This window comes from Kryptolebias marmoratus, linkage group LG3, assembly GCF_001649575.2.
Source record: "Kryptolebias marmoratus isolate JLee-2015 linkage group LG3, ASM164957v2, whole genome shotgun sequence".
In the NCBI taxonomy this organism is placed as follows: Eukaryota; Metazoa; Chordata; class Actinopteri; order Cyprinodontiformes; family Rivulidae; genus Kryptolebias; species Kryptolebias marmoratus.
Window position 1 is genome coordinate 12,136,896 of NC_051432.1, and position 27,926 is coordinate 12,164,821.

Below are 27,926 nucleotides of genomic sequence, written 5' to 3' on the forward strand. Positions count from 1 at the left end.
AAATCCTTTGTTTTTATTGGTCTTCAGTAATATTCTAATTTTCTGATATGATGAATTTGAGATTTTCATTTGTTGTCATTTGTAATCATCAAAATTAAATGAAATAAACATTTGAAATATATGAGTTTGTATGTAATGTATGAATATAATATACAAGTTTCACTTAAGTTTCACTTTTTAAATGGAATTACTGAAATCAATCTACTTTTTCATGATATTCTAATTTTATGACCAGCACCTGTACAAGAGCTACTTTATTTACTCTTTTTTTTTTTTAAATGATTGCTGTCTGATGGCCCAACAGAAGTGTAATCCCTTACGGAAGCTGTTCGCTGAGCCATCTCCAGGGAAGGCCAAGAGTTTAATCTGGAGCCAACTGGTACGACTGGGAGCTGAAAACAGAAAATAAACACCACGAACATGTGGAGTCACCCGAAATGTCACTGATGCGAGATCTATACAGAGGCGCAGAAAGGAAGAAGCTGCTGCTGCAGCTGCTGGTACTTCTTATCAGCATCCTCACCGGTGCATCCAGGTGAACAGCCAGCTTCTGCTGTCTTCCACCACCGCCACCTCTTACTGTGTTTACAAGATGGAAATATTGTTCGTCTTAATCCCAGTCCTCCTGGATTTCACACGTCGTCTTGGTTTTTGTTTGCATTCGTCATAAGCTTCCTCCTACGCCTTGCCACAAAGGGAGGAAGCATTTATTTGTATTCAGTTTTCTGTCCATCACTGAAGTACCCCACTGTCATGGGAGGGTTTCTGCAGATGGCAGAACTGATTTGGCACAGAAGTCCCTGTTTTTTTTGATTTTCAGCACAAAGAAAAACAGAGTTCTGTTGTCTACCATGCTCCTGTGCGGCTGACCGCCCGATAAGACCATCAACAGCAGAGAAATCTAGAGATCTGACAGGAATTTGGAAATCAAAGCTGTGTTGGCACTAGCTTCCCTATAGGCTGGTTACACGAGTATAAAACTACAGACAAGTATGCATATTGAGCAACAGCCTGGTACAAATTTGAAGTCCAGTTGCCTCCACATAAATGAACAGAATACTTCTCAGATGTTTATTTTTCAGGTGTTGACTCTTGTTGATTCATGTAGTTCTTCCCTTGCTGTTGTACATTCCAATATTCACTTTTGTAATACATTTAGGTGTAATTCGTTATTTCAGGGTTTAAAAGAAAGGAAAGGTGAGGTGACATCATGGTTGTGTACGGGGGAGTAGGCGGGACTTAAGGCCCCGCTTCTCAAACGCACAGACTCTGGTTCCAAAAAAACACAACAACACCTGTAACACAGGATGTTGTAGCTTTAATTCTCAACAGGCTCATTGTGATGTCTGGTATTATAATGATGGTAACTAGATAGATAACACATCCTCCAACAAGACAACAATGCCTAACTTCTAGTCTTTGGTGTTTAATGTATGTTTAATCGTAAATGCTGCCTTTGAATCACAAAACTAATGGCCAGCTGTTACAACGATGGATGAGGAAACACCGTCGAGAGGCTCTGTGGCCTGACTGAAAATTTTTTGTTGTTTTTTATTCCCAGGAACACCCCATCAAAAAGAACATCTTTGTCCACTCTTATTTTTGTTTTCCCTGACTGCATTTCTGGCTTTTGGAAGCTCAGTGTTTATGGAGCCAGATGTGACCAAATATAGACAAAAAGGTGGAGCTGGAGAGGGATGCTTGAAACTTGATTAGACAAAAACATAAAAAAATGAAATCACTTCATGCCGAAAAATTTACTTAAGGATTGTATTGTTTGCAAAAAGTGCCAGAGCACATTACCCAAAAGTAATCTGAGGTACATGACTTGTGGAATGTGAGGTAATTTTTTTTTTTTTTTTTTTAAAGAGGAAAGCTGATGCTGTTTTAGATGTCTGCTTCAGAATATGTTGTGAAAGGGTTCATCCTGCATGTTAGATTTTCCAGTCTGTTTGACCCACATTCAGCCTGGGGTGTTAGCATCTGAAGCTTTAAATGTGATGACGGCAGTGATATACACATACACACACACACACACATACACACAAAACAAAGCAGGAAAAACGTATAGCTGGTAACAACAAATATGCAAGCTGAGACATTTTTCAGTGAAATTACCATTCCCAAAATGACTTTTATTGAGTTTTTCAAAGGTGTACTCTCAGAGCTTGCAAACAAAACTGCTTGCTAAGTTTATGCAGCTATCGAGTTTTCAATTTCGTAGCAAAATTGCCATCAGTGACTGGACTTTGCTGGTGTTTTAGAAAAAATGTCATTTGTAGGGGTGTGCATATGTTCGCTTCATTAACTAAGCATGCCTGACTGTAGACACTTTGTTGGAATTTTTCTACTTTAAAACTTGCTAACTTCCCAACAGAATGACCTCTCTGTGATTTTGAATTTAAAATTGAGGGCCTTGTCTACACTATTCTGGATATTATAAAATCTTATGTCTCACTCTGAGTTTTGTGGTGAGACAAACAGATCTTTAAAACCTTCAATTACCCCATAATCATTGGTATTTTGATGTAGAAATTTTCAGGAAAAAAAAAAAAAGTTTTAACCAAGCTCTGTTGGTAATGTGGATGTTCTCGCCACCTAGTGGTATGGCATGGGTATTTTAGTGCTTAGAATGATGTAGACTGAGATATTTTCATAAATGCAGAAAAAAATTGTGTGGATGAGGCCTAAAAGAAAATTGGACAGTTGATTCTTTTTGCGTCATGTCAGTGACTCTACTGGAAATAATAAATACTGTAAATATTAAGTGTTTCTAACTAAGATCAATTATTGAACAAATTGTCAACATTTTAATTCTTTCATTTCTCATTTAAATTACTTTTGTCAGAGAAAAAGTCATCCTCTGAGCACGTTAGGCAGTAACATGCTTTAAGTGCTTTTGGGCAAGAGGCTTTTAAAATAGCTGTCTGTCCTTTGCTGCCTTAAAAACTGTAAACACTTGATTGAAATCCTTTTGGCAAATCATTCACTCCATTGCAAGGCCGTATTTGCTTCATCACGATTTTAGTATTCACAACAAAACAAGCCCAAGTAATGAGACAACCCATTATTTTAAACCAAAAGTGCAAGAAAACATTTTTATAAACTGTTAAGCTACACTGGTATTTCATTCAGCAAACATCTTTCCCCTTGTACATATTATAAAATCACTGCACACAGGCCATCCCATCACCTTATTATAAATCTTTTGGCCCATAATTGTCGGTATACGGCCACACGGTGCTTTGTGTTAATGTGATGGTCTTGGCAGCCTGCGTGCAGATCTGGCAGTGGTTAATTAAAACGGCATGACACATTACGACTCTGCCAGCCTTCAGCTGAGCTCGGCAGGTTGGAGCAAGTCCCTTACAACAAGATGCTACAAATGCTGCACTAAACGTCCACGGGTGAGCATGAGAACAAACAGAAAATCCATTTGGGCTAATCTTCTCATGCTTCAGTCTGTGTCATGGATGGATGATAGACTGATTAGATCACCATCTCTATGAACGCAAACCAAATACTTTCATGCTCCTTGTTATCAAGGTACTGTCTCCTTTGTGAGCGATGGATTCGCAGCTTTTTACTGTCAGGAAAGAGAGATTAGCCAGATATGCGTCCATTAGCACTACAGTGGTAGGAGAACGCGGCTATCAACCTCTCAGGCTCTCGGAAGAAGCTTGTCTTTTAGTTTGTACTTGAGAAGAGGCGTCACACTGGATGCGTGAAGGGTAATAATTATCTGCTTGAGTTCCCTCAAGGCTTTTGTGCATTTTAGGATCACTATACAGGGCTTTGGGGTAATAAATACAGGTATTACGCTCTCGTCCAGTTGACATGTCGGTTTTTCATTCACTTCATATCACATAGGACAAGCTGTGCAGTGTCCTACAACAGCTCCCATTGATAATTGTGTTGTGTCCTAATTTTTCCAGCCCATAAATGTTCAAAAAGCATGCATTTTCAATATTTGAGGTGTTAACTTTAATAGGTGTGAGTCTGTAAACTCTTGAGTCTAAAGTTCACAATTTGCTGAGGTGCAGAACTGCATGGAGATATCCAGAGAAGCAGTGCAAACATGGAACGTAATTCATTGTAATTTTATGTGCGTGTGCATGGAGAAAGTGTTACAGGGAATTATTTGATTCAGTAATTCATACTTGTTGAATCTCAACAAGTTTCTGTCATTATCTTTCCCCTCCGCACCAAACAAATCTCCCGAACGTCTCACCCACTTCAAACTCTGCTCCTCTGTACATCTCTGTTGTTTTATCCCATTTGCATTTTCCTAATTTCACATTTCATTGACCCCTTTACTCTTTGACTAGCCTGATGCGATTTCTGCAACTAATGGTTATTTTCATCAGGGACTGGTTTGCTTTTATGGTCTCAATTAATCAGTTTTACATTAGAAAGTTAATATAAAAAAAAGAAAAATATTGTTATTCTGCAACAGCCAAGATGACATTTTTGAACTAATTTAGATTTTTGGATTTAGATAGAGCTTGTGTGAGAGGCTCAGTGATGCCAACTAAATATTGCTCGGGCTCTGCAAGCTGACTCCTGGGGAGGGGCTGGACTCTCTCCTGCTCTGGAGTTGCCGGGCGGGTGTGTGGGGGGAATACTCTCAACCCCCTGGCTGAGCATCTCAGTGTTGGAGTTTCCCCTGGTGAACGGGAGGGTCGCATTTCTGCGGTTTGAAGCTGCAGGAGGGAAGGTTCTGCTTGTTTGGGTTTATGCACTAAATAGCAGTTCAGATTGCCCAACCTTTTTGGAGTCACTGGATGGTGTCCTGGAAGGAGTGCCAGCTGGGGATTCTGTCTTTCTCCTGGGGGACTTCAGTGGCCATGTGGGCAATGATGAATTCCCCCCAAAGAAGGGGGATTGGGATGAACGGCCTTCCTGATCTGAACCTGAGTGGTGTTCTGTCATTGGATGTGGATGTGGCAGTGCCTCAGGAGGTAGGGGTTCGTCCTGTAACTAGAGGGTTGCCGGTTCGAGCTCCATCCTTCATCCGCCTTGCCTACTGGTGGTGGTAGGAGGGCTCGGTGGCACCAGTGTGATGGTGGCCTCACTTCTGTCAGCCTACCCCAGGATAGCTGTGGCTACAATGTAGCTTACCAACATCAGCGTGTGAATGAATGGGTGAATGACTGATTGTGGTGTAAGGTGCTTTGGAATCCTTGGACTAGATAAAGCAAGACATGTACCATCTGTGTGAGGCATGGGCTGTTCATAACAAACACTATTTTCGAGCATGGGGTGGTCCATAAGTGTATGTGGTACCAGGTGCCAAAGGTTAATCATCAGAGCTACTGTATAGCTTGGACACCTGAACGTGGAGAGAGAGGCAGATCTGTCAACCGATCACCACCTGGTGGTGAGTTGGATCCGATGGTGAAGAAGTCTACCAGACTAACCTGTTAAATCCAACTGGGGACATTTTCATTCCATAACTTTAAGTAAACTTCGAAGACACACTGTTTGACATTGGTTAGTTCTCTGCAGTAGTTTTTTTTTAAATTTAAGTTTTAATTTGCACAGTAAGTAATTTCTAGAGTAGACTTTGGTGTTTGCAACCTTGGTGTTTGCCAGAAAAAGAGACAAATATGTCACTCATGTGAATTTGTTTCTGAATGTGTAACAATAAAAGAAACAATAAAAACTACGAAGTGTGACAGTGTGTCTGAAGCTGCATGGAAAGCTTTTTATTGGGAGTTATTAAAAGCTAAATTTACTTTGTAACCTGCAAGCTAATACAGGATAAGTGGGTTTCTATAGGAACAGGTGCCCTGAAGTAGCAGTAATTCTTCCCAGTTAATGTTGTAACATATTCCAGGTGGTGTTTAAGCTTATTTACACCTAGGAATAAATTAACAAGCTTTCAAAAACATCAGGTCAAATTCAGTCTTCAGTCATCCCATATAAACCTACTGAAATGTGTCACCACTCCCCACAGGAGGTACGTTTTACTACAGTTAGAAAGGTTCCAGCTTGGTTTTTGACAACAATTTTTTTTTTTTTTTTTGCAAGGAGGCACAACAGGTTTATGAAGGTTGTTGCAGGATAATCCTGGCTCTGGTTCAAGTCCTTTTTATCCCCTTCTTTTTTTTGTTGGTTTTTGGTTTTCATTTGCATACCGTTACATTTGTTTTGCTTTTGATTTGCCCCCCCCCCCACACCCCCATTTTTTTTCTTCTGATTCCTTTCTTTTTCCCCTCGTTTCTTCTCCTCCCCTCGGTGTGTTGGACGGGCTGCCTTCGTGCTTGCCAGACAGCAGGCAAACATTTTCTCTGGATCTGCCACTCTCACTTAGCATCCATCTGCTTTTCCTTCTTTCTTTTTTTTCCCCTCCTTCCCAGAGAGGTGATTGGCAGCAGGGGCAAGCATTAGCATTTTCTCATCTTGGCATAGAGACGCTAACAGGCAGGGATAGTGGCAACGAATGTGCCTTGAATACTGAGCAAAAGCCAAACTTTCTCACAGCGGTGCACAGACGGCGAGCACATGAAGACAACCGCCCCCTTGTTTTTTTACAGGATAATGATGTTTCCGCCTCCTCTGAACAAGCTGAAATATTATTTTTATTCAAATTGATCAAATTAAACATCATTTTTTTGTATGGCATTATCTATTGCCAAAAGACAAAGGTGAGCTATAATGTTTTAGCCCATGTCTCTATGGGTTTGTGCCTATGTTCATGTGATTGTTACCAATATATCTCATCAACCACTGAACAACTTTTCATAAGACTTCCAGAAAACAATAATTGTCTGTTCATCTACAACTGATTATCTTTTGGAGTCAACCTGATTCAAGATGGCTGCCACAGCCAACGGATCTTAAAAAGCACAAAAATGGTTCTAACTCAGTCAATTTTACATTAATTGAGCAAATAATTTGGTGTGGCAGTCGCTGGGACTTATCCACAAAGCATATTCTGAACATTAGCAGATGTGCAAGATCTTGCTTTAAAAATTTGCCATTAAGTAATGAAGTTTAAAACCATGATAGCTTGTGTTCAAAACTTTCAGGAATTAGTTTTTAGATGTACCTCCGCAAATGACTAACTATTGGAGCCAGTTCAATTCAAAATGGCCTCCATAGCCAGCTGGCTTTAGAAAACTCACATGGAAGGCTGACCTGGAAGGGTGATATGCATTCCTTCAAGGAATGTGAGACCTTTTAATTGGTTTAACTTTTGATGCACACAAAACTTTCATGCTTCACGCCGTATTTAACAACAGTATACAAGTCTTGCCTTTTTGAATATGTTAAATCTCCTTTTGTTTGTTCACATTTTTAATTTTCAAGCATTTTGTACCATCTGAGAGTCGACCTCTCAAAGTAAGTGGCTCAGATTTTCGTCAATATCCTTAAATGGACTCATTCCTTTGCTGTATTCTCGGTGCAGATAAAACTGTAATCCTCATGTAGTATCTGCCAAGGAGCTATTTCTTACTCTGAGCAGAATAGATCACAGTCTAACCGAAAACATCCAGCTCTAATAACTTAGAGGGAAGGTGGTGCTCGGGGAAAACCTATATCTGTATGAAGCTAATACCTGCCCAGCCTCTCTGTACCGAGGATAATATCTCCGACTGTCATAGGAAAGGCAATAAAGGAAAAGGTTGTCTTTTCAAGGGCACCCAGAAGTACATATTTGGTGATTCAGATGTTAACAGTGATGTGGTTTCACAGATGTGGGTGTTAGCTGTGCGGCTCTATTCTAATGGAGTCTGGCAAGCTTTCAGAACAGGTCTCCAGTTTGACATCACGCTAACCAACAGGATTAGATGTGCTATCACTTTTATTTTTACGGTGCAGAGACAATCTGCCACAGTGAAGCTATTTAACCTGACACCCCTTTATCCTATCAGTTCAAATGTATTCTATATCAATTGCTTTTTTTTGAATTATTGTTTTGATTAAATTAATAAAAATACTTGGAAATCACTTGTCAAAACTGATTCCTATTTTAAATGGAACCGCTGCTCTTTTTTTTTTATATAAAATACTGAAAATCTTTTTTTTAAGATGACATTTGAATTGAAATACACTGAGATAAAACAAATGAACTTGGATGAACTGCAGTGTTACTGCTTCCATCAGGGAGTGACATCTTTAGTACTTTTGTAGAAAAACTGAACACATTAGAATTTGGGTTTCTCATTGGTATTTAAAACAATAGTTCCCATCTTCTGAAATGGGGTTCTGTAAAAAAAGGTTATGAAGAATTAATATCTTACCTGTTGTAGGCAGCCCTTTAAATGGCTTCAGTTTGGATAAATGGTTTAATTCTTACTGGACTGATGAGCAAACTGCTCGTCTGAACAGAGTTGAGATCAGAGTGGATTGATGACGTCTTAAAACAACTCCAGTCTCATTTAATTTTTGCTTGTTAAAATAACAGCTAGCTGTAGCACACCCATAGCTACCTGGGGCATTTCCTGCAGGAATATAATGTTTCTGTTGGACTATCTGTGTATTGTGACAATGGCGGTGGTGTAAAGATGTATTAAAGTTGTTTCATGACAACAATCCACTTTTATCTTTGCCCAGACTAACCACTAGCTTGTCAGTCTGGTCATAATTAAACTTTATTTGTCCAAACCAAGCTCCTTCTACAACACATAAGAAAAATAATCCTCCATACTCTTTACATAGCACCTCACTTACACCATTAAATATTAAATCAGAGTTTTATTGCTCATACATTAAAGCAAAAGCAGGACTTCATCAGTTAGCTTAGATGAAATTCATTTTGAGGCATTTTGTATTCAGCTGCATCTAATTGTTGTTTTCATTATTGATTAGGTTTGCAAAATAATTCTTAATAGAATAGATTTTTTAAAATTGTAGAGCAGGGTGAGGTAGGATAGGTTCACATGTGCTATAAATGATATTATTCAATCTGAATTATTTGTACAACTTTGATAGCTTTATAAAATTTACAAATTTGTGGGGTTTTCTTGTGCATAAGTCATGTGTAAAGGAACTAGCAGCACAGAAACATACAGTGAACTACTAGTTGAATTTTCTCCAGAAATGATGGGACATAAAATCAGTAAGTACAGAACAAAGAAGTGGAAACTCAAGAGAAGGAAATGTTGGTCAAATGGGTTCTCAAGTTCAACTTTGCATTAACTGTGTCCAGCAGTATGTCTTGGCTACTGGTGAGAGAAAAATGTGAAAATATTCATTCAAAATAAAACTGTAATCAAATGTTGAGCTCCCCCTCTAAATACAGCTGTACAAACTCATAAATCATTTGGAAGCTTAGAAGTCCCTGAACATGTCACTAATTATAAAGACTCCTGCTTTTCATCAAGGCGCTTTAATTGACTGAGAACTGATTATGTCATCCGCTGACAGGTGGCCTCGGCAGATGGTGTCATCCAACGGGCTGTGCCGGTATGGGGCCAGGGTGGACTGCTGCTGGGGCTGGACGCGCCGCTCCTGGGGTCACTGCCAGCGTGAGTGCCATCATGCCTGCTGCTGTTGCTGCTTCTGCTGTGGGGGGCGTGTGCAAAATGGGACTAATGAGGTTGCGGGGTTTCCAAGCTGGGGTCAGAGATGCTTTTAAACTGGAGTTATTCTGCAATCGAAGCATACGTACACCCACTGTCACATCACTTATGGCTCCTTACACCTGAAGCTGTCTATATAGGGGGAAAAAAAAAAGATTGATGGTAAATGACTGATTGGAGCAGCAGGGTGGAAGCCTTTTATATTAACCCTGCAGGGGGCCGCAATGAAGGAAGGAACATAAGTGCAGGAGGAGGTAAATGCCAGGAGAAAGAAACCAGCACCAGCGGTGTTAACACAAATGGTGCAGTCAGATGCACACACATCGACTCATCACCAGCCACTTAAAAGATTCAGAGGCTGTTTCAAATTGTTGCTTATTGCTCTGCAGCACAACATAGATCTGTGTCATGTAGCCTCCCATTTTCATCACATACGACAGATCTCCACTGCGCTCCCATAATGTTACCCAGGAAGGTGTGAATGTACCAGAGGGCTACAGATTCGGCTGATTGACTCACAAATGTCTCATTCTTTGCATGGCTTAGTGCTTGGAATACTTGCTGCTTGGCTGTGGGCATTTATTAAGGAAAGTGGGTATTGAAATGCATAAATATGCCTTTTCCACTGTGGGAACTTACCAACCTGCAATTCAAAGAGATAGACAAGAGGAAAATGGTTATTTGCTTTCTTGCAGAGAAATGAATAAGAAAATCAGCTTCTGTTTAGCTGGAGGCTACAGCCATCATCTGATTGGTTTAAATTTAGTGTGAAAAGAGACAAATAGAGTTTGCACAGCCTCTTTCAAAAAAGAAAAAAACCTAAAGCACCACAGATCAAATTAAGAGCGTGTAACATGTAGGGCAATACGGTAAACTAAATACACTGAAAATATGGCTCTCTGTAATTCCCTTAAAAGCCTAATAAAGTTTCACGGTTTCCTCACTCCTCCACATTTTTTAGAACTGCAGATTGGACACTGTAGTGTCACACTGTTCTCCTTAGCTGGGTTAAACACTGAGACCCTCGTTTTAACAAGGCACTTGACTTTATACTGACTTTCTGCACACGTAAAGGAAATAAAATGGTTTTGATTTCCAAATGTTTTTGGCCAAAATAGTAAAATTCCAATCATATAAAGAGACATAACTTTACAAGTGATGTTGTTTGTGATGAACATGAGGCTTCTATATAAAATCTATTCACAATTTAAAAAAAAAAAAGCTCAATAGCATCTGGAAGGTACAGCAGCTGCAACTACAGCAAAAATAAAACAAAAAATGTATATATGAAAAGCTTATTGTTAGAATATCTTTTTTTGTAATAAAAAAATATGGATGGATGGACTCTCAGAAAAAAATCATTAGATGAACATCTACAATGAGTAGCTTTAGGAGTCATCCCAATTCAAGATGGCCATTAGCCAACACAGAAATGACTAACAGTCAAATATATTATTGTTGAGCTGTGATTTGATGTGGTAGTACCTGAGAGTCATCCTCAACACATCCACCAAGCACTAGTAAATCATCCGTGATCTCGCAGTCGTATGAGTTTGTGCCTAACGTTGTTTACAAAGTTATCCTGAGGCTGACAACTCCATCATTTCTCAACATGAGACGATCCTAGTCTAAAACTTTTTATTTTTAAACAAGTCATAAGGAATTTTTGTCCAATTTTTTTCATTCGACTTTTTATTTTTACCTGACATTTTAACAAATTGACCACTTTTATTTTGATTTAGCCCTGACCATTTTTGTAACAACACTGATATAAGTATCCTACATTAACTATTATACTTTCTGCTTTCTAAACGTTCCCACTCCTGTCCGCGTTCACATTAAAAATGTTTGCTTTTAAAAAAAAAAAAAAAGATATTCCAGTAAAATTAGAAAAGCCCCATTGTCTGCTTTATATCCTATCACACAAAGACACTCACCTTTCTTTTATTTATTTTTTATTGGTATAATTAAATCTATGGTCTCTTTTTCACTCCCTCTGAATGTGATGGGTTGTAAAACACAGAAGAGGGAAAAATGGAGCAGAACATTACAAGTTCCGGTTGTTAAGTTCCTGTCGTGGAAAAGGCCTCAAATGGTTTATAATTCTGCATGTTGGCTGCACCGTGTACTCATGGACCCTTTCTTTGTGCTTTTTGTTCAAATTGATCATATTCTTTTATTTTCATAGGTAATCCTGCCATAAGCCTTTTATTTGAACTCATTGCAATTTTTCAGTTTTGTTGTGAAAGGTATGTCACACACTGCTCATTTGGTTTGTTCATTTTTTTTTCCTTATTTTTCATTTTTACTCAGAACACGCACCTTTTCATCCTTTTATCATTTTTGTTTTTGAGAACACAGATAGCATTGTCGGAGTTCATGGCCCCAGAGTTGTTGTTTTTTTCTTTCAGACAGAATATCCTGAGCTCTTTGTGAGGCTAATCTCATCTCTTGGCTCATGTCTATTAGAAACTAATTATGATGATCTTAGTCTTACCTCAACTCTTGAAGCCAGAATAACAAGTTATGCTAATAGCTTTGGGTCAAATCTCAACTTGTAGCTTGAGAGGGGAAAAAATAATAATTTTATATATTTGTTTAACTACAGTACTCATTCAAGTTCACAAACCTTGTCCTGGGGTCTTGGCTTTTCAACAAACAAAGAAAAAATCTGTGTGAGAACGAGACGAGCAAAAGCCTCCCCGTTTGGGCCAGACTCAGAAGACAATCTGGCACGAATCCACCATCTCAGTGCCTAAAGCCTCACAGTGATACGCACTGGGCTCCGTGCTTTCACAGCTTCTCCTGTTTAGACAGTTTGTGCTAGACTAGATCCGGTGTTTGCATTGGCTGAGGATGCGGTGTAGATTACCAGGAAGGAAAGGTGTCGTGTTCTCATATTTAATACTCTGGTTTTGCTAAAACGTTGCTGCGGGGCGTAATGTGCCCGTTTCCAGCGGCACGCGAAAACCCGTAATTGTTTCCCTTTTAAAGAAAATTAAGAGAATGGCACATCGGGCGCGAATCAATAATATCAAAAGGTCACGTTTGCTTAATTAGCAGCCAAACAGCAGTGTGTGTGCATGTTTTCCTGGTTGCTCTGGAGTCACTCATGTTCCAGGTTGAGCAGAGAAATACCAAGTAATTTTGATCTTAAACCACAATACAGCTTCCCCCCACCCCCACCCCTCCCCCTTTAAGTCGAATCGCTCGATAAGTGCTCGCCTTAATGCTCTCAAATGCTCCTCACCCGGCACAACTCGAATCCATTCACTCACAATCAGCATTCCATCAAGTCTGTAAGGTGCTGATTTAAACCTTCGAGGAGTGAGGCGGGCAGATATTGGAAGGAAAGCGGGTGTAATCACGGTCGTGTGTGTATGTTTGCCTGCATGTGTGCAGGAGGATGCAGTCGCCACACATTTCGGGTCCCGGTAAGTTTTAGTGGAGATGAAAGAGATTAGATTGGAGCTATAGGATTGTGGCTTTCTGCCGGAGATCGCAAGGATCAGGTTTTTTCTTTTTTACGACTTCTCTCCAAGAATGAGAAACTTAATGGATCAACCTTGATTTTTTCCTTAGCTCCCAGAATTGAAAGAGTGGCGGCGAGTGAGGACTGAAGTGAAAACCCTGTAGTGTAAGGGAAATTGTTTAGAGGTTGGACGTTGAGAGATGATTGCTGTTGTAGCGGAGGGAAAGAAATGCCAGGAAATGGAGACAAGTGAAAAAAAAAATCAGGCAGATGGAGGGAGCAGGGGTTTTAGGTCTGGCGTAAAGTAAAGCTTCATTCATATTGTTCTGACAGCCCATTCGACAGACGAAGCCACAGTTAAACCTTTTTTTCTCACTAAAAGCCATCATGCACATTTAACTGTCTCAGCGAGCATTTAGACATTTGCATATCTGAGTCCATTTTACACAAAAATGAAGCCTGTTCACACAGAGGCTGAGCTACATCACTGCAAAGAAAACACTCGGTTATGCCTCGTTTTCTGGTTCATGTTGGCCAAACGGAGGTAGTGTAGTGCACCAGTCAGTGTAGTGGTGCAAGTAAAGTCTGGATTCTTCCTTTCAATCCAATAACTGTTATATAATACTGATATATTTGTTGTTTTTTGCATCTAAATGAATTTGATTAGTCATCTTTTCAACAATGTTGGCTACACAACATTGTTGGATTCTGTCATCTGAGTAAGGACAGTATCCAAATATTTAACATAGTCTGTCATAACCGTATTCTAAATTTCATTACCAGTAAAATGAGGTTTTAAAAGAAAACTTTAAAAAGCAGCAGTTCAGATCTTTTGAAGTGGGATTCAGCAGAAAGTTCATGAGCAAATAATATCTCACCTGTTGTAGATGTCTGTTTGAACGACGTCAGTTTAGAGAATCAGAGATCAGTTCTTCTTCTTTTTATTATTATTTTAGCTTCACTTATACATGTAATCTAACAGACAGGGAGTCTCATTCTAAAGGAAGACATGTTACAAATGAACATACGAGATGAAAATACAGTTACAGACAATACAGTTCATACTGCAGTGAAACAGACGTATCAAAGGAAACAAGATAAAATCCTGAGAACAGGTGAATGTTTCTGATTTCTGTGGTTATCTGCAAGCAGAAATAGCAGCAGCAGCAGCTAGCATTAGCATTGGAGCCTGGGACACTTCCAGCAAGAACGTCATAATATTTTTTTGCCAGAATGACAATTGATAGTGGCGTAAAGAATTAAAAAATAGTGTTTGCATGCACTGCAAACTTTATGAAATTGGAGTTGTTTCAAGATAACAGCAATCCACTTTGGTCTTGGCCCCACTCTGTTAGCTCATCAAATAAACTCTCCTTCTCCAAATTAAGCTTGTTCAAAAGAGCTGTCTGCAACAGGTAGGATAATAACTGTTCATAACCTTTCCAGAAAACGGCTGAAAAAAAAAGTTATTTTCAAATTTGCACGAGTTAGTCAATTCAGATACTGACAAATACAGCAATACATCCTTACAGGACAAGGCTGCACCTCACAGCCAAATCAAGTCCAGTCCAACATTTAATGTCAGAGTTGAGAGTTGTGTGCCTTAGGGAGATAAAAATAGACAGAAATGTCTTTTTCAAGTCCACGTGGCATTTGGAAGAAGCCACGTGGTTCCAATTAGCTGCAGGACTGAATTCCTAACTGGGTAGCTTTCAGTCTGACCGTCTCACACGTTTCTGACCATTTTTTTTGTTCATTTAAGTGTTTTTGATAAGTTGTTTAACTTTTGCTTGAAGGCAAAACATTGACAGGTGCAAAAATGGAGAATCACTTGTACAAGTTCTGAACTGACAGATACTGGGGGGGAAGAAGATATCTAGATAAAAACAACAAGTCAATGCCACAAGTTAGTCTGAAGAAACCTACTGTTTTGTTTTGTTTCTTTTCGCAAAGTGAAGTGAATGCCATCTCTTACTCAAGATTATCTTTTTTTCTTTTAATTATCAGAGCAGAAAAAAAACCCTCACAAAGATAACAGGGTCGATAAGAAGCAAACTTCAATTATATCACTTGAGTGACAGGAGGAAAAAAGGAGGGAGTTTGTCTTCATTAGATTTATTGAAAGGCTTTTATTATTTATTTATTTTTTTGCTTTTTGCAAGCGATTTCTTTCTTCACAGCAAATAAATATGTTTCAGGGGGAAATGCATGTATCCTGATTTAATGTTCTTCCAACTGAATGTCCTAATAACCTTTTGTTAGGCATAAAATGTTGCTGTCTCCATCAGTCACACAAACCATTAGTTGGTCTGCACAGTGTATTTAGATTTAATGATCAGACACCAGGCAAGACAGAAGCTCTCAGTTTAGATCACACATTTACGACTGTAATGGCCGCGGGGGGTTGTTGGAATTGGATGCCTCCTTAGTGGAAGAATCCTAAATTTGGACGTTTTGTTTTCTTTGCTTTGATTCTTCTCTCTTTAATCATGCGCCTTGGTCTCCTCACCTCGATTATACCTCAGTCACAGCATTTGCCAAACCACTGCCTTTCCCAACACTGATCATATTTGAGATATAAAGATATTGTTGACTAAAATGTTTTCATTGGAGTAATTGTTGAGGCTTGCTAGAAACAAATTTCAAAGAAAAATTATGAAAGCTGAAGCTTCCTTAAGGCAGTAACATAATATTTATCACCTGCTGCCGAAGGTGGAAAGGCAGTTATCTTTCTGCACATCGCTGTGCGGGCGTGAGTTCGCTTGTCGGTCGTGTTAGCAAGATATCTGATGAACTATTGGACAGATTTTAAAGAGACGATTTTAATGATACAACTATGTCTTTCTGTCCCTTTTTAATGTACGTTTTTACATTTTAATGACACCCACCCATTTTGACTAATAATCCCATTTTTTTTAAAAAAGAGTTAAAAATAGGACATTACATTGATTATAAACCTTCTGTGTGTGTTTTTTAAATTTCCACAACTGGCATCAAGTTTCTTGTCTGAAAATTGAGCTGAATTATGTTGCAGAGGACCTGGATTTAAGGTTTAATGTTATTACAGTCACCAAAAAGTGAAAAATACTCTTAAATTATTATTTAAATTAAACATAAAATTACATTAAAAAAAAAAACATTACCAAGAGCTACCACCGTTCAACTTTGTGAAACCCCCATGGCGCCATCGTGCTCTATATCCTTTGCCATAATTCATATCTACAGTAACTTGCACATCACATCATTTGTTATCAACTTGAACTTTGCCACCAGACTGAAAAAGAAAAAAAAACCCTTGTATTAATTTCCTCTGCACTGTGAAGGAACTGGGTTGAATTTAATCTCCATATTAAATAGATCACACGTTATAATTTCTCTAGACGTCCCGGTGGATTTTACAAACCCACGAAGACCAGGAATTAGTTTGATTGAGTGCAGGCTTTGTCTCTTCTGCATGCTGCGGACAGGATTAAGCTCAGACTTTTGAATTGGTAATGTGAGCTAACAAGCGAGCAATGAAAGGAGAAAAGTGAAACCTCAGTTTAATTTTGCCTTATCGTGATCGTCTGTGCTCCTTGCTTTTCATTATCGCTGGCCTGGAAAAGTCTCCACTAAAAGAGTTTGCTCGTTACAACGGGAAGCAATGTATGAGGTAATAAAAGGAACACGACACAGTGAAATCGTTTCAGCACCGCTGCACAAAACAGCTCAGGTCAGAAAAAACCTACCCTTTAACTGACAGACTTTTGTTTTCTAAAATGATTTAAAAAAAAAAAAAACCTTTTCCTTTTTGATAATCAACACCTTTTGGAAAAAGGTGGTATAATCAAACAGAGGAAGGTGTTTTATGGTCATTTTTATAACTCAGACACATAGAAAAAGTAAACCCTCTAAAACTTTCGTATCGAGAAGTTCAGATTAGTCATCAGATAAACAGGATCTGTTTTTGTTCCTTTATGTGTTTGTTGGCGTTGCTTCAGCAACAGAAAACCTCTTTTAATTCCAAAAGAAAAGAGGCCACAGATGCAATTTAGTCTAAAAGGGACTTAATGTACTCTACAAATCATTTAAACTAATGAAAATCATCTGCAAGTGTGTTTTATTTATTTAAAACAAGAACCAGATTACAACAGTATTTAAAGCAGACAGTTCTACGCAAAATGAAGCCAAGAGAAAGAGGGAAAAAAAAGGTTATAGATATCAACTTGCAGAACATTTGACGTTCAAACAGAATGAGGAGTCTGGTTTACTTCTCCTATTTAGCTTAAGACTGGACCTCAAAGAATAATTGTCAAATAATTATAATGTGACATAAATTGACTAAATAATCCCAAATACCTGTTTGGTTAATTCACAATTCATGAGTAACAATATCATTTTACCTATCCTTGTCAATTGGGATGAATCATATAAGGAGGTACTGATACGCCTCAGAGCTTTTTAGATTATTCAGAGCTTTGCCGTCTGCAGTAATGGAGTTAATGAAGTAGCCAAATATGCAAATGTAGGTTACCAGAGGCCATTCTGCAGGCCATCCTCCCAGCCTTTGATAGTTTAGGGGACAGGTATAATTAATATATCTCTTTTTTGAGGACTAAGGGGTTATGTTTCCACATATTTTGATCCACAGTCGTTTCTGAGAGAGGTTTCTGTGACCATGGAAAAATGTGTTTCTTATTTACTGACAGGGAGTTGCAGCATAAATTCACACAATTCAACTCTGTTTGTTTATATAAAGCCACAACAAAAGAGAGAGCAGAGCACTATCCAAAAAAACAAGTCCAGATTTAGTTCAAAATGGATCCAGATTCAAATCTATAGTCACTTCAGTCAATTGTAATACAATACATTCACATACTAATAATATAAACATAAAGAAATGCCAGTTGGTAAAAGTTATCAATCTAAAGAAGCCGACAAACTGCGTTTAATCGAATCATGACTTTGTCACAATCCCCCTTCCTGAGCAGCACATAGGTGAAAGTGGAAAGGAACGACTTCCTTTAACAGGAAGAAACCTCCAGCAGAACCAGAACCAGGCTCAGGATGAGCGGCCATCTGGGGATCTGAGAGGACAGGAAAGAGACGCAGACAAACACGGAAGGATTGGTCCAGGTGGAGTTTCTATGGGAAGACGAGCAGAGAACAGAAACTTAATGACAGCAATAGTTGCATGTATAAATGTGGAGATTAGAGAAAGTAAAGACAACAGTGAGAGCCAACCCTAACTATAGGATTTATCAAAAACAAAAGTGTTAAGCCTGGTGTTAAAAGTAGACAGGGAGTCAGCCTTATGGACAGAAACTGGAAGTTGGTTCTACAAGAGAGGAGCCTGAGAACTGAAAGCTCTGCCTCCTGTTCTACTTTTAGAAACTCTAAAAACCACAAGTAAACCTGCAGCCTGAGTGCAAAGTGCTCCACGAGGAAAATATGGAGTAATAGGATCTTTAATATAAGATGAAATTTGGTTGTTGAGAGCTTTGTATGTTAGGAGATTTTAAGGATTAGTAAGAATTTTACAGGGATTCAATGAGAAAAATTAAAGTTGAAGAAATGTGAGCTCTCCTCCTAATTCTTATCAGATCACCGCAGCATTTTGGATCAACTGAAGACCTTTTAGTGAGTTTTTCACATCCTGATAATAAAGAATAACAATAGTCCAGTCCAGAAGTGACAAATACATGGCCCAGTTTTTCTGCATCATTTTGGGACAGGACATTTCTAAACACAAGGCACCACGGGTAGTAGGAGTAAGGTGGACAGTGTTTTAAGAACAACGTACAAACTGTCTGCAAGCAGTCCAGTTGTGAGTATCACTTGCTGAGTCAGATTCTAACCTTCCTCATCCCCTCTGTTAACTTAATTGCAACCTCCTCTGAGGGTTTATGATGAATGAAAACGACTGTGTTGTCTGCATACGTTAACAGATCACATTCCACATGCAAAAAATAAATCATCACTGTATATACAAACGAACTTGGATTTGCTGACATCTGCACAAATGTTACTTTTTAAACAACTAAAAGCGTTATTTTTCTTACAGTTGTTAAATGGTACTAATCTGTATCTCTTCTTGTTCAAATATTGTTAAAAAAGTCTACAAAACAAACAACTAATCTACAGACAATTTTACAGCTTTAGACCTCATACCATAAGTTTAAACTATCTGTTAGTGCACTCTTACACTGCTCTTTGTCTATGGAGACAAAACGGAACATGCGTGACTCCAGAGCTCCAGAATATGTTTGCATGCGTTTCCTCTCATGAATGTTTGCTTGTAAAATTCACTCCAACCTTATTTTTGTCTGTTTGTTTTCTCTCAAACACTAATCATTGCCTCGATCTTTGTTTGTACGGCTACTTGTTTTGCAGCACTCTTCGCCTTAACTCACAGAGTAGTCGGGATAAGGTGCCAACCCCAAGGTTAGCTTCACATGTTTCTTGCAATAATCTGACTAGACACGTTATGCTGGGGGCACATCCTCTGAATCCTGGGCTCACTGATTTATTTATAGCCCAACACTCCCCTCCTCACAGCACCGAGTAACACCTCATTCCTCTTGGCAGCAGCTAGCGTCTACCCTCATGCCTAAAATCTTTGCAAATAACTTTCACTCTACAGGTTAAATTTAACTTACAGCCATGTCTAACATGAATTATGCCGTCTTTAGTGACTTAATAATGTCCAGCTGCTCTCCTGCTCTGCCTGTTGGAATAGCAATCTGACCCATAAATGTTTCAATGTTTTTAAATGGTATCATTTTATGATTTGTTTTGTCTTTTTGTTGTTGTGGTTTATTTTACCTGTGGATCAATTACTTCGCAGTTTGAAAAAGTGACAGAAAACAGCAACAAATGATTAAAATAATCATTGCAATCAGCTGCAAAAATGTTCATCTTATGTTGATGAAATAATGGCTCGCAGTCACATAAACATAATGTGAAATTAGAAAATAAATTAAGTCGTAATTAATGACAGCTTTCTTTTGTTTAAGGAGTGACTGACAAAGTGAAAGTGTGTCATTAGTTGATGGGGCCCATGAAACAAGGCTCCTACGTGCTATGTTTGGTCTTCCAGCTGGTAAGGCCATTTTTAGTCCTCCTCGTCCTTTGCTGTGGTTAGCGAGTGCCGGACATCTCCCTGATCTCTCTGCCAAAACAGAGGCTCAAAATGCCTTCAGAGGTAAAGCCTGTCGACGTTCGCCTCTGATCTCGTTAATCAAGTCCTCCTTCACGAAGGAAATGGAAATAGAGGAAAGAGAGATTCACTAGTTCCATTTTCTTACTAAAACATCTTTCCGTTTATTCCCAGATCGGGTCAAGGTCTGACAAACTCGCGCTTTTCGAAAAGCTCTTTTCATTTCCCTCAACAAATTGGACCATTTTAATTTTGTGTTAGTAAGGTCTGAGTGCTCTTTGTGTTACCAACCAGGCTCATATCACAGAGCTCTCGCAGCGGGCGAACAATACCTTCATTCTATTTGATTACATAGCCCAATAAAGTTGAATGAGTCTGGAGATGTTATCTACTCCAGTTAATAGAGTCATCTCATCCCCCCCCGAGTCTTTGAATTCAGTTTGAACAACGTTACAATGTTTCCCTCTCAGTGCTATCAGTGTAGGTGTCTGTCAGTATGTGCTAAATAGTGTTTTTTTTCCCCTCTCTCTCCATTTATAGCTTTGTTGTGTTCAGCTGACCCCAAAGTATGGCAGAGCTAACTGAACTTCATGAACAGCACAGTACTGGTGAACTTCTTTATACCTTCCATGTACTGTGCTTTACTCTGCCTCATATTAAGCGTCAAAAGTAATGGATTTATTCATCATGGACATAGAATTTTTTTTTTTTCACTTCAAATGGGACTACATGAAACATATTTACCTCAACTACCTGCAGAGCTAAAAGCTTTTACTGGGATCAAAATGCCAAAATCGCAGCTTCTGGGGTGACCATTTTACTCAAGGGTCATAAACAAGCCAAACTCTGTTGACCCCGGCAGCATTAAATGTCCTGATTTACAGCAAAAACAAACATGTTTACAACCTCATATGTCTTAATCCGTGGTTGAACGAGGACCCGAATGCAGACTCAGCAGGCAGGTAATGAAACCAAACTTTTATTTTACGAGTTTGAAACAAAGACGGCCCACAAAGCAGGATGACTGAGAACTGAAAGAAGAAAACACAAAACATGGAAAGAAAAAAAAAAAATCTGGCAAAGAAGATCTGAGATACTGACGAAGCTGATGACTAAGGAGCAGGTGTGCTAATTAGAAACTGAGTGCTTAAGCTGCTATTTTGACTTCATAGTGTCAAAGTTGATGAATGTGAAAGTTCTGCTGGTAAATGTTTTCGTTTGAACTACGCAGACTTGATAAAAGAGTGGTTTCTCCCCTCTTTTTAAACATGTAGTTTCATGCAGTTTGTTTGGTCATCGTATCCATGGGGCTAAACACACACCAAATAAAGGCTGCTGGATGTTTTTAATGCTGTGTTCTTCTGTGCATCTGTTTCCTCTGAACTGAAAATTTCAAGTATTTTATTTATTTATTTATTTTTAAGCTTTTCAGTGGTGCTTTCACATAGGATGCTTTGTGCACTGAGCTCGTTGTAGAAGGCAGAGCAGGGGAGGCGAGTGTTCGTGCACAAAGAGTGCTAAATGTCAGCACTGGTTTCTGGGTGACTGAAAAGATGTTTAGGAAGTAGCGAGGTTTTCCAGCTGCATGCATAAATGCAGGATGTGTCTGTCAGGCTGTCGGAGGAAAGCCCAGGCGTTTTATTTACTGATGAAGAGGAGAAGGTAGACACAACAATCAGCTAAAAGGGTGGGGATTTATAACTGCAACTGTTAGCATTTAGCTGGATACACAAAATTGTAATTGTACTGAATTGGTCCTTAAGACACGGTACATACTGTACATATGAGAAAATTGTGACATTTCTGTGAATAACATCAACATTTGTTTTTGTCACAATTTAGTCACAGAGTGTTTTAATAATGTCTCAATTTGATGTCCCTTTTTTTCTCCAATTAGTCATAATTTGATTTTGTAGGTCACCAAACGCTTCCAAAGTTGTCTCACTTTTTTTTTTCGTTTTGATTTGTGGAAGCTAAATTGAGAGAGATTCCAGAAGGGTTTCTGGTGCCCACAATGACCCTCACTATTTTGAGTCCTGTGACTCACATGAGGAAGTTGAGAACGTTTCGAGACATTTTGGGAGCCCCTTATGATTTCCATTCGCAATTTGTCACCAGCAGTCGCAGCTCAGGGAGGTACAGGCTTAATGCTATGGAGTTCAGAGAGTTAAAGAAATTATTCAGATCATTTGAAGTAGGATTTATGTGAAAAAATTATGAACAAATATAATATTCCTTGTTGTAGAGAGCTCTTTGAACAACCTCAGTTTGGAGAAAAGATTAGTTCTTGACCCGCTTTATAAGCTAACAGCTAATCCTGCCATCTTAAAACAACTGCAACTTCAAACCCTTATACAAATTCTAATAATAAAAAAACTTTACATTATTATTAGTTTTACATTACACTGTTATTCCAGCAGACGTATCATATTTCCTGCTGGTAGTAACCCAAGCTCCCGCTAGCTGCTGCTGCTGCCACTATTTGTGCTTGCAAACAACCATAGACTCCATTTGGAACTGGCCATTAGCTCATCAATGGAGTCAGAAATAAACTCTATTTCTTTTAAATGAGTCTGCTTAAAGAACTATTTACAACAAGTAGGATATTTTTAGTTTTTTTTTTTTCACAGATCCCCACTTTAAAAAAAAAAAAAACTCTTTTCAGACTCATTAAGAAGCTGTAATGTTTGCAACAATGACTTCCAGGTCTGTTTCTGACTGATTTGTGAACAATTTGACATGTTGAGGAAAGCTACATGAGACATAAAAACAACTACAGGCTGCAGAACCTTGGAGTGATTGTCTCCCATTGATTAGTGTACACACACAATCAAGCACACAGGAGTTTATGCGTAAGACATTGTCAAAGACTGATGCACCCAAGGTAAATTAATTTTGAATAGAGTGCAGTGCCCACAATGGCTTGGTTGACCTTGCACGTTCTAGATCTGTTCTCCTGTTGTGCAACACATAAACACAAATGAGTTTGGAAGTGGCCTCCTAATGTTGAAAGTCTGACTGCTAAACACAAAGAAATCGGTACAAACCTTCATCCTGCATGTACCGGATTGATTTCATAGCTTGGTTGTGGTATGCAGGGCATCACCAGCAAACCTCACAGCCGGATCAGTTGCACAAGCTTAGTGCAAGTCATCATATGTTTTCAGATAAACAAACCAGCTGGTATGATAAATTTTACTCGCGTGTTTTCTTTGGAGATTCAAACACACACACACACACACACACACATATACACATTAACATATTCTGACTCGTCTACCAGAGTGATAATTAAACCCTCTGATGGCTTTCTTTTATGACATAATTAATGAAGCTTTTAATGAAAATTAGTACCACTTGGACGTTCGTAGCAGGAAGCTGGAGTAAGCACAGTCAGATAAGCAGGGTAAGCCTCCAGCTCACTGAAACAGAACACAGAATCAGGAACGCTGAACCACTTCATCTTTGTTCAGACTCTAATTATCACCAGCTACGCTCAACGTAAAATCTGGAGGGCATCACTTTACTGAGGTACTAATTATAAGATGCTGTCTGGGTGCTTTAATTGTTTCAGCTTCAGCCAAAGAGGGAAATATTCACTTTGGTGATCCTTGTTAACTGTATGTCAGTGTAAATATCAAAGCTGCATAATGAAACCAGGAAAATCAAAACTTTGCTTGGTGGTAAAAGGTCAGACTTCTCAATTGTCGCATAATGTTGTGGTCAGAGGTTTACATACACTAATTATGGGCATGAATGCCAGAATAATTTGGGACTTTTACTGATTTATTTGAACCTTCTTTTTTATGGAGGGATAATTATGCAACACAACTTCAGTGCTTTTTAAAAACTGGGTGCACAAGTTTGAATCTATTGTAGATTTTTTCTCTAATCCACACAAGGTCAAAAGTCAACATACAGGCTCAAATGTATACAAATATCTAAGTGTTAGTTAAAGTTAAAGAAATCTGAGGTAGTCATTTATTAATAAATATACTTTGTGGAATACACCAGTGCCACTAGCAGTGAAACAGCTGTAAAGCATAATGCTACCATCACCATGCCTGTCGGTACAGTGTTTTAAAGCCTCATCATGACTCCTCCAGACATACTTCTTGTTAGTGTGCCCAAAGAGCTCAATCTATGGTCTCATCTGACCCTAAACCTTTTCTCCAAGAGGCATTTAGTTTGTCTATTTGAATTAGTTGAGCTTGAAGCTGGCCCTTTTTGGAGCATGGGGCTTCTTTTTTAGTTGGCACCCTCTCAGTCCATGGCAATGTAAAACATTCTTCACTGTGGACAATCAATCAAACTGGTGTTTCACCAGTTTCCAGTTCTAACAAGCTCAAGCCTCTATGGTTCCTGTGTTATTACTGAACATCTTAACCAATTTCCTGCTCTTAGATTTTATTTTTTCTTCCTTCCTTCCCAGTGTTCTGAGTATTGGCTAATCCAATCAGTACTATCAAACAAATCCTTTCAATACTACCAGGTGTGGTCAATCGTGGTCACTAACGAGACAGTAATAGCACCACCTATTAAAAGATTTAGCTGAATGTATGTATGTATTTGAGCCGATAATTCTGACCATGTGTGGATCAGAGATCATCCGAAATAAAACCAAACTTGTTTACCCAATTCTTGATTTCATTAAATCACTAAATTTGTATGTTGGATGGTCATTCTGCCTTGGGAAGAGAACGGTTCAAATAAATAATTAAAAGCCAAAAAGTAAAATGACATTCATGCCCTTGATGAGTTTATTTAAACTGAAATCATTTCTTTCTTTCACAATCAGCACAGTGAGGAAAAATGGCCATGTGTAATGTGCTGAAAATGACTTCATCATGCTCATTAGTCAGTGATAATAACATTGTCAAAAAAGGAGAAACAAATGTGTTTTCTCTGTAAAGAGGTATGATTGTGCTCTATTACTGCTGTAGTGTTAGATCATTTACATCCAAAGGATTAAGGAAATTGAGAAGCAGTAGGATTAGGTGCTTCACCTTCCTGATCAAGTACACGTTCTCTGCTGGAGTTCTGTGCTCTGATCCGTCTCTTCCTGTTTGAATCCTCCCTGAACAGCTGTGTGCCAGCCCGGCTGTAAGCACGGAGACTGCGTGGGACCCAATAAGTGCAAGTGCCATCCTGGCTTCACGGGCAAGACCTGCAATCAAGGTGAGCTGTCACCTGGAACTTGTGGACACTGTGATAACTCCGAGGTTATTTTTCACTTGGTTTATTTGTTGCAGGGTGCAAGAAAACACACACACGTGCACAACAAAGCAAACAGGAGGGTCAGACTGGCTCTCGCCCACAATAAGCAACGCACAAACCTTACTGACATGCACATTTTTCACCAGGAAACTAAGTGAAGGTGAACCTCTGTCCCTGAGCAACAGCAGAGTAATCACTGCATGTTCTGGCCAGATCTCCTGCGTATTAAAGCTGCAGCTGGAGCCGAAGCCGGTTTGCCTTTGGTTAACAGGACTGAGGTGCTTTAATCACAGGGGAGGAGGTGCAGAAAGAGCGCTGATTCAGCTCAAAATGGAAATGAGAACAGGCCACATTGAGTGCATCCTCCTTCTGTGAAGATAACATCTCAATTACTGATCTGAGATAACTTGGCCGGACTTAGTACAACAGATGCTGTTTAAAACGTGTTTGCTTGTGTGTGTGTTTGTGGGTGGGGGAGTGTTGAGTGCGTGAGTGTTTGGACATTGGCAGTTTGGACATGTTTAAAAACCTTGAAGCTCCCCTGTTAGGTGTAGGTTGACGTGCGTCCAAGCAGCGTTAAATTACCTGTGGAATTCACGCCCTGAGACAGGAATAGGATAGTGTGTAATTGAAAACAAGGCAGGGGGAGGAGGGGTTGTTAAAATCCTTTCCGGAATGTTCCAAATGACTCATCGTGCATTTTGAGGCTATAGGAGGCTCCCGTCTGCCTGGCCAGACGGCTCTACTTTGTCCTAACCTGCAACAAAGGGAGATGAAAATGGATCTGCACCCCATATCCAGCTACATTTGACCTTTTTTGTTCCTCCCAACCGTTCAGCCAGAATTATTCTACAGAAGCGATCCAAAGACCTTCAAAAATGAAACTGTATTTTCAAGTGCCCTTCATCCCAGTTAACTCTACTCTTTTTTTTTAAGAGGGAGTAAAGATTAAAATTAGACTCTGCTTTAAGTGGTGGACCTGACATTTCAGCCTGAATTTAAAAAATGACAACAGTGGGTTCTGTCTTAGTTGCCCTCGTGCTTTAGAAACTGATTCCATTACTCCAGAGATTAAATGTAATCGTTTAACTGCAGCATTGATTCAACACTGCTGTGCCAGGTGGACAATGTGTAGAAGTATTCCTATATTTAGAGACAACTCTAGGTGGGGAAATAAGATGACCTGAAGTGGTTTTCTGACCCTGATGGTTATCAAATCAGATTAGGATCTGTAAATCTGTTCTCTCTAGGAAGAATCAGCTTAACTACATGTATAACTGGTGTTGGAGCCTGAAAATATAGAGCTATAAAACCCAGAGTTATTCATTATTCATGCCAAATTTAAATGTAGTAAGATCTTTTACAATTTCAAATTACATTTAACTCAGATCTTGAAAATATTATGCACAATGGAACAAGATATTGGGGAGGACCTCTGCTCTTGGAGTGTTTGATTGGAATGACTCTCAGGTTGTATCACAACAAATTTTAACTCAATATGTGAAACACTGCATGAGTTATAACTATTTTTGTGGTACCTGATGTTGATTAACTGTAGCAGCCATTGTGAATTGGAAAAATTAATCAGTTGGAGATGTAGATCCAATGATTACTTTCTGAAAATTTCATTTAAAACCATCCTGTGGTTTATGAGAGATTTTTTTGTTAATAGACAGGACAAACAAAGAAGCATGCACCAAATATGTAAACCCTGCAGTCCCTGTCAAATCAATCAATGCCTGTTCTTGCTTTGATTGGACTACAAACGTCTAGTCATAACCACTCTGCTGATCGGAACAAACCGCTATTGTAATCAAATTAGGGTGATGTGATGTTGATTGGCAACTTTATTACAAGAAACAGCAAAACACAATTCTATTTACTTCCAGAGTATAGCACATTTCTGGCTGCAGATGGATTTTCACATTTGAAAACTTTTCGCTCAATAGCAGATGTCGAAGATCTTCTTCATTTATATGTTTTCTAGGGCAGCAATAGATTGGAGAAGAATAGATGGAGGAGAATATGTAAGCGCTCCAGAACAGAACCTGGCTATGTGCTGCAAGGGACCATTTGACCAAGCAATAATCTGAAAGATTTATGCATTTAGAATATAATGACAGAAGTAAAAAATCGAAATGATGGCAATGAATTTTTAAAACCTCGAAGACATGATTGCCTGCTACAGTTGTGGTCCCCAACCCTGGTTCCCCAACCCACTGTTCTGCACATTTTAGATGTTTGCCTGCCTAGACTCACCTGATTTAAATAAACGGGCCATTAACGGGCTTCTGAAGAATCCTAATGACACACTGAGGAGGTAAGTCGATCGTCTGGATCAGGTGTTTGAGAGGAGAGAAACATCTACAACATACAGGATAGTGAGCCCTGAGGACCTGGGTTTTAAAGCCACTCTTTAACAGGTTATGGAGAGGGACCCAAGTTTAGACACGGTTAAATAAAACAGCAAGTATTTATTGCTTAATTGCTGAGTGGCTTTGCCAGAAAGGCAGGCGAAAGGGTAATAAAGACTGAATCCTTGGAAGGAAGGAGGAAGTTTGTTCAGGGG

The 27,926-nt window shown here is 39.0% G+C and overlaps 1 protein-coding gene across 6 annotated transcripts in view; it reads left to right on the forward strand.

Annotated features, from left to right (window-relative positions):
- The window catches only part of npnta (nephronectin a), a 70,918-nt gene that overhangs the window by 5,684 nt on the left and 37,308 nt on the right, over positions 1 to 27,926 (forward strand). For 3 of the 6 annotated variants that reach the window (XM_025006108.2, XM_037974653.1, XM_017405955.3), the window contains exons 2-4: positions 9,376 to 9,476; positions 19,375 to 19,425; positions 25,226 to 25,318. In XM_025006108.2, the coding sequence (XP_024861876.1) occupies positions 9,376 to 9,476; positions 19,375 to 19,425; positions 25,226 to 25,318 (245 nt within the window). The remainder of the gene's footprint in view (positions 1 to 9,375; positions 9,477 to 19,374; positions 19,426 to 25,225; positions 25,319 to 27,926) is intronic. The other 3 variants (XM_025006124.2, XM_037974654.1, XM_017405964.3) reach the window with 1 other exon arrangement.